Source organism: Camelina sativa, chromosome 5, assembly GCF_000633955.1.
Source record: "Camelina sativa cultivar DH55 chromosome 5, Cs, whole genome shotgun sequence".
In the NCBI taxonomy this organism is placed as follows: Eukaryota; Viridiplantae; Streptophyta; class Magnoliopsida; order Brassicales; family Brassicaceae; genus Camelina; species Camelina sativa.
The window spans coordinates 31,740,129-31,748,630 of NC_025689.1; the positions used below are offsets into that span (position 1 = coordinate 31,740,129).

At 28.1% G+C, this 8,502-nt stretch overlaps 1 protein-coding gene across 1 annotated transcript; it reads left to right on the top strand.

The window, feature by feature from the left end:
- Positions 1,481 to 2,345, top strand: LOC104788088 (paired amphipathic helix protein Sin3-like 1). The gene is made up of 4 exons (XM_019245546.1): positions 1,481 to 1,621; positions 1,709 to 1,895; positions 2,072 to 2,167; positions 2,264 to 2,345. Exons 1-4 carry the CDS (start codon positions 1,491 to 1,493, stop codon positions 2,333 to 2,335), a joined length of 486 nt encoding a protein of 161 aa, XP_019101091.1. The 5' UTR covers positions 1,481 to 1,490; the 3' UTR covers positions 2,336 to 2,345.

An 8,502-nucleotide genomic window follows, 5' to 3' on the forward strand; every position in this document is an offset into this window, starting at 1 on the left:
TGCCTGGTTTGTTTTATTGATTGTTGTTTGTGGCATGTAGAGATCTTATTGCTTGTGTGTATAGCCCAGTAGATGGGAGGATTGCCTCACTAAGTATTTGTGATAATACTTACGCATCTCAATTGTTGTTTGTGGTGTGCAGGTAAAGGCAAAGTGTGATCGTGGAATCAAAGGCAATGAAGAGGAGGATGTTCTAGGGACTCGGTTGATTGGTTACCTGGTATTGTTAGGTTGCTAGAGTTGAGTCTTAGAGCATTGTTAGGATTGCTGGTTATTTGATTTATGCTGTTTGGAATTAATACTGGATATTAATTATTTGGTTATTGGTTATTGGTTTATTATTAGATATTGATTATGTTATTCCGCTGTTGAATGTGTTTGTGGTTAGGTGGCTAGTGGGTATAGAACCACTAGCTGTAGATTATTTTATTATATTATATTTATTATTTAAAAAAAAAAAGGTCGGTCGTTTCAGTTTAGAGTTATAGAAAATTGTTAATCATAAAAATAATGCAGTTATAGTTAGTTTTCAATGTGTGATTTTTTTTTTAAATGTATTAATAAGAAACAATGGTAGTAATTTGCGACTGTCGATAGTTACATTTAGATCTTACGGATATAGCTAATTTAGATTTTAACCTACCCAAACAAAATTTTGGACTGAACCGCTTCGAATATCTGAACAATCATGCATAATCTAATCAAATTTGACTCTGAAGGAAATATGTCATATTCTCTACCCAAATTTTATAAATTAGTATATAAGTTTAAAATTAACAAATTAGTCTAATCTAAGCTTAAACCTCTAAAATTTAAACCAAAGCTCAAAAATATATATCTAATTAAACGAAAATCCTAAAATCTTAAGCAGAGAAACCAAAAAAATTATAAACCGAAAATGTGTATTATTGTAAGATCTTTTAAAGCCTTTTTCTGAATTGTGGATATATAGCGATTAACGTATAACGAGTAGTTTTTTAGTTTTTTTTGGTATATAAAAGAAAAAGAGGAAAAGAAACCCAAAAAAAAGAGAGAAAACCGAATCGTTATGTTAACAAAAAGATTGTCTTTAACGTACGTAATATTACGTCTCTTTATAATCATCATCATGTAGTTTGTGTAAAAACCTAAAACCCTTTCGACTTTTTTGTATAAGTCTTTTTGTATCTGCCTGTTACCGCACGTGTAAAGGTAACGTGTCCATCTATACTTGTGTATCGGCGAACTTTGATCAATCCACTTCACTTTATCTTCTTTTTTTTCTTTCTATAGTTGAGTTCTTGGATCAAAAATACAAAGTAAGTTAGCTTAGTCCCAACTGGATCTGATGTTCGTTTGTGTTTTTGTTCGTAATTAGGATGATTTTGAGTTTGATTCTTTGGATCTTGAATTTGCAATTGATTTTCAATGTTATAATGTTGTTAATATTTGGATTTTTACATTGATCTGTTAATTCTTTCTTTGGATATGCTCTTACCAGTTTGAGAACCATGGTTGCAAATAAGAAGCTAACTACAATTGATGCACTTGCTTTCGTCCGTCTTGTAAAGACTAAGTATCAAGATAACCGTGAAATATATGATAGATTTCTTAAGGTCATGAAGGACTTCAGAGCTCAGAGGTATTTGTTTTTTTTTCTTTCTCCCTTATAATGTTGGTTCTACTTTTACTCTGTTTATATGTATATATATTATTTTTTTAATTGTAGAGTTGATACTCGTGTTCTCATATCAAGAGTGAAAGAACTCTTCAAAGGGCAACCAGAGATACTCTTAGCTTTCAATATATTCTTGCCAATGGGTTACGAGATAACACTGATCAAAGATGACAAACATCCACCAAAGAAGTCTACTGCTCACTTTGACGATGCTTTTAATTTTGTCAACAGGGTCAAGGTAGTTGTGTATATCAGTAGATAGTTCTTGTTTAAACATTTTGAATTACTTCATTTAGATTTACTCTATTGCGGTATATTTTTTTTATATCTACCAGAAATTATATTCTTCTTTTTCTGTGTGTTTTTTATTTAGATTTATCTCTCTTTCTAACTTTACTATCGTTTTATCTATAGTCAAGATTTGAGAACGATAAAACATTCGACTCATTTTTACAAGTTTTGAACACATATAAAAAGAAAAACAAGAGCGTTGCTGAGCTCTACAATGAGGTATACATATGTAATACAGTATGTGCTTCGCTATGTTTTTTTGTCTTCTTCCATATTTTCTCGTATTGGATTTAACGATATGTCTAACTTTTGCAGGTGGCTATCCTTTTTCAAGGCCATCAAGACTTGCTTGAGGAATTCCATCACTTTCTTCCTCGTTGTGGATGAATGTTTTTGGTTCGAGTCACTTCTATATGCTTCCATCTTGACTCAAGTAATGCGCATTATTATTAGTTTTTTTGCTGAACTGGTAAAACTAGCTAGTACTCTATTTTACAAGTTGTTTTATACTATTTAAACAGAATATTATACTTATATATCAATATTACTTACACAAATATGCCTATAACACAAGTTCCATACGAGTTTGGTACATTCACAATAAGTTTATCGTATGATATATCAATGTTACGCATATTTCTCCTACTCCTTAAATATGGAGTAGAAATCTTTAGTTATTAACTAAAAACAATTGTATCCTTACTTATCAATACAATAAAACTTGAATGTGTTGCTTTCCTTGCTTGACACATCAGATTTTGTATTGAAGGAGAGAATGACACATCAATTAAAATGACTAGCCTATAAAATTAAAACAATTAATACATGTTAGCTTATATTCTGCTTACCTGTCAATATTTAAAATTCCAAAAAAAATAAAACCCTCCTATAGAAGAGGCATATTAACAGAACTTTTTAAACATTTTTTCAAAAATTTGTTTGTGTGCTTCGTATCGAATTGGTTTTTTTTTTCCAAGAATATTGTTCTGTATTGATTCTTGAGGAAAGTATGTTTTTTTTTTTGGATCTGATTATATTAGATCTCTTCCTATGTAGTTTTGTAAATTCACTCTTTCTCTATTTCTCACCTTATAAATCATTGTCGTTGGAATAAGAAAAGAGAGGTTTGCATAAGCGCGAGATCTAGATAAGGCAATCATAGACTTAGCTACATAGGAAGAGATCTAATACGGGAACAAAGCTCGGAAAATCGTTCACTTAGCTCAAAAGGAGAGTATATGAATCATTCACTAAATTAGACAAATATAAAATTTTAAATCGGAGACTTGTCTCATTCTGACGGCGGAAGGGCGGATCTAGGGCATCATGGGTGGGGCACGTGCCCTAAACAATAAAAAATTTTATTTATGTAATCAGCTAATATTATTATCCCTTATCTCGGTTGGTTACAGTGTGTCCCATGCTAATTGTCAGGTGCCAAGTTCAAATCCCTTTCTTTGCATCCGATTATTTGATTTTTTTTTCACTGTTTCGTTTTATTTTGTTTGCCACTTGTCAGGTCATTTTTCAAGTGTCTTTCTCTTTCCCACATGTTTTAATTCTTCATTATGATCGGTACATTTTACATATTCTTTTTATTATCTCTCAAATAAATTAGGTTCATTCAGTTCTATTTTAATCCTTATGATTATATTTTAACTTTATAAAAAGTATCATCATTCTAAACTGTAAAGATTACATTTGAATTAAGAACATATTAATGAAATGAGAAACTTAGTAAGCACTGTATCATCTCATTTGTAGTTTATTTCATATAGAATTTAATTTTCTGTGATATTTTAGAAATGTTAATTCAAAACATATTTTCAAGAATAAATAGCAAAAGTATTAATTTATAACTGAGCAAATAAATTATTTTATACAAAAGCTGATGTTACATCAAACATTAATTTATTTATAATTGAGCAAATAAATAGCAAAAGTATTAATTTTTTTTAAGATGTTGCTAGATTAACATATATATAGCTTGAAGAACTTAATCATAAGCTTGTCAAGTGACTGATAGCTTCCAACTTGATCCTAAGCTTTTCAAGTGATTAAATAAGTTTGTTTAGTTTAGGTGTTAGGTTAAGATAAGAACAAGTATAAATATGTTGTAATGTTGTAAGAGATAAATTATGTGAGATTTAGGAGACAAAGGTTGAAATGCCTAAACCTAAAGTACTCTAAGAGATACATCAAGAAAATTTACAATGTAGACATCAAAGAGTATTCTCTCTTACTGTTCTAAAGGGTTTGTGAGTGAGAAACAAATCAAGAATTAATGGTTTGTAATCCCTAAACTTATTTGGTAATAAATTAAAAATATATTCAAAAACTAAAATTATGTTATTAAAAACTCAAGTATCATATGATGATGTAAATAATAATAACAAAAAAATACTATTGAAATTATCAAAAACTTATGAATTGATTCCAAATAACATATTAAATTATGAAATCAAAAAAAAAAAAAACAAATATAACAAAAATAAATTAAAAAACCAATCCCGCGGTGTAGCGCGGGTACCAACCTAGTCTTATATAATAAGAGAATGTTTTTTCTAACTTTGCCTAACAATGTGACATTTGGCACTCTATATTTGTGACACATGTCATTCTCATTAATTTTAAATTTAACATTCTATTTTTTTTTACTTTATTTTATTTGTATCTTATATGGTGTATAGTTTGTTAAAAAAATATAATTATTGTATAGTTTGCTTTTTGAATTTCAACATTGTTACAAAAATATCTTCCTTCCGTTTTTTAGTTTTAGCATCTAATATATCATACATCATAGAACCTAAAAATAAATACTGATCAACCCAACTTAAAAATATAAACAAACTGAAACCAAATAAAAGTAGAAAATAGTTTCATACTTTTAAAGTAAAAAATGGAACCAAATTAACTTATGATAGACTAATTTAAAAATATAGATGATTTTCAAATATATATATATATATACAAATCATATTATATTCAATAATCAAATATAATGTATTAAAGACACAACTCAAATTTGTATTTAATAGTATTATATAAGTTACAGTTTGACTGTCTTTAAAACATATGTACTAAAAAAAAATGGTATCAAACATAATTGTTTTATCTCCCCCAAGAAATAATAGAAAACAATAGTTTCAAAATTAATTTATTGTTAATTATACTATTTATTTTAAAATGAATAGAAATAAAGACAATTTATAGAAGAAAAAAATATGTATATTAAATTTGACACACTTTGTGAAAAAAAAAAATTTAACACACTTTTATTTTCATGAATTATTAAAAAATTAGTTAGATTTAGAGTATAAGATATATGTTTTGTGATATCGTTTTAATAAATTATTTTAAAATTGACTTATCATATTAAAAATTATTTGTTGTTAACTATTACTTTTAGATATGAAAATAAAATTAATATATAGGACAACATAATTTATCTATCAAAGTAAGGTATTGCACTTTTTTTCTTAGAATAGTTATCAGTTTTCTTTTCCAAAAAAAACTATAAATAAATTAATTTATCATAATTATATAATAAACATACAAAAATTAATTAACTTTGCTGTAACTAATTGTCGTATTACTATAAAATGGTTTTATATATTTCAAAGAAAAACCTGAAACCAAATTAATTTATGATAGATTAATTTATGATAGACTAATTTAATATAAAAGATTTTCTAATATATTAAAACTTCACATTATATTCAATAATCATATATATTGTATTAAAGACACAACTCAAATTTGTATTTAATAGTAATTTATAAATTATATTTTGCTTGTGTTTAAATTATATTTACTAAAAAAACATAATGGTATCATAACATAATTGCTTTATCGTCCTATGATATAACAGAAAATAATAATTTTAAAATTTAATTTATTGTTAATCATACTATTTAAATTAAAATGATTAGAAGTAGAGACAATATATAGAAACTAAAAAATATATTAAATTTCACATACTTTTATTTTCATGAATTTTTTATAAAAGCTGATTAAACTTATAATATAAGATATTTGTTTTGTGATATTGTTTTAATAAATTATTTTAAAATTGACTTATCATATATAAAACTATTTTTTATTAACTATTACTTTTAGATGATGATAATAAAATAAATATATAGGACAACATAAAATTATCTATCAAAAAAATTAGGTAAGATCTTACACTTTTCTTTCTAGACTACTTATCAGTTTTTTATTTTCCAAAAAAATAAAAAATAGAAAAAAATATAATTTATCTTAACTATTTAACGAAAATACTATATATAGTTGACTTTGCTATAAATAATGGACTTATTACTATAGTAACATACTGTTTAAATAATTTCAACAATAATCAAAAATATTTAATAATATTTACTTTAACTTTCCTCTTTTTCATGATCCTTCTATGAAATACTATATAACATATATAAATTATAAATTATAGTTGCACCGTAGTATTATGAATATTATTTTTTATAAGACATATATTAACAATTACATTTATACATTTCATATATAATTGAATAAAAATTTTATTTTATATTTTAAATTAATAATGCATAGATAAACCACGCATCACGTGGGCTACTTTCTAGTTTTCAATATATTTAATTATATTTTGGCCCTGATTAGAAGACTTTTTTAAGACTTTAAAATCATTTAAAAGTCTTAAAAGCATTTTATTTGCCAATCAAACTTTAATGACTTTTTTATTTTTTTAAGTTTCTACAGCCACTTTAATTTTTTTCTTCTTTATTTTTCTTCTTTTTTTAAAGCTTCAAAATGACGCTGTAAAACTTTTAAAGCCAACAAGTTTAAAAACTTTTTTTTTCTTTCTCCATCATAATAAAAAACTCTATATAATTATATATATATATATATATTTATACAAACCATTTTTTATAGATTAATTATCAGTATTTTTTCTCTTTCTTTTGATATCCACTTCTCTTCACAAATTTATTATTTTTATCATCTCCTTTGTATTTTCTTATAATTGTGTTTTTAATAAAATTAAAGTCACAGTTTTAAAAGTTTTTTTTTAACAATCAGATTTTAACAGTTAAAATATCTACAGCTAAAGTCTCTACACCCAAATTTTATACAACCAAATTTTTACAGTCAAAGTGTCTACAGCTACAAATAACAGTCGTTACCAATCGGGGCCTTTAATTTATTGACATATCATCTAACTAAATTAAGTATAGGTTAAACTGTTAAAGTTATTTTGTTAAATTTTTTATTTTTTTATTGTTATAGAGATATATATCTTACAATAATAAATGCTATTTTTGAGGAGACTGTTAATCATGCTATTTTTGTGTGTCCGCCTGCCCGTCAGGTCTGGGCTTTGGCCCATGTTCCTGTGGGGCCTAACCAATTTCTAACGGCTTCTATTTATGCAAATGTGGATCACTTTTTGGGACTTACGAATCCGGGTTCCAGTGTAGCGGTTTTCCCGTGGCTTATGTGGTATATCTGTGAAACAACCCTTCCCGTTTTTTTTTTATACCTTAAATTACTAGTGGTCCCATACCCACTAACATCCTAACAACAATCAATAACCGCGGATAACCAAATAAAACAATTCCATTAATCCAATAAAATTCCAACATAAATAATCCAATAACCAATAACACCATAATCCAAACAAGGAAATAACCAAAAGCTAACATCCTACAATGTTCCAATGACTTAATCTAGCAACCTAACAACAGCTAGACCACAATCAATCAAGCCTCTAGAACATCCTCCTCTTCATCGCCTTTGATTCCACGATCACACTTTTCCTTTACCTGCACATCACAAACGACAATTGAGATGCGTAAGTATTATCATAAATACTTAGTGAGGCCGTCCTCCCATCTACTGGGTTATACACACAAGCATATGAGACCCTCAAGTTTAAGCAAAACAAACAACACACAACAATACATCAAACCAGGAAATCAAGTCTCGACTGAGACCAGTGTCGACCGATGCCTCACGGTGTCGATCGATGCTACAAACAATGGTGTCGACCGATGCTAAACAGTGTCGACCGATGCCACTCCAAATGGTGTCGACCGATGCTTCCTAGTGTCGATCGATGCCTCCTCTGCAGACACGATCTGCGCGAAACCGAACATCGAACTCTCCTTCCCAATCATCTCGAATCCGTCTCAAACTCACCCAATTACCTCAGAAATCACTGGGAATCACAAAAGCAACGAACCCAAGCAACAAAACAACACAAACAGCAAAGAAAACACACAAACAAGAGAGATCTCATGCTTAGATCAACCATGGTCAAGCACTCACCTCAAGAACAGGAAGATTGGATTGAGAAACGTGGAAAACAACACCTCCAGAAGCTCCCCCTTCGTTTCCAGCAACAACTAACCCTCCTACAGCCTCAGATCTCTCCAAAAACTCCAAGAACAAGCCCAGAAAGTCACAAAAACGTTTCTCTCTCTTTTCTCTCTTCCTTTCACTAAGCGGCGACCAAATAACTCCCCCAAAACCCTTAAACTCGTCCTTAGACGCTTATAACACGATTTAGAGAT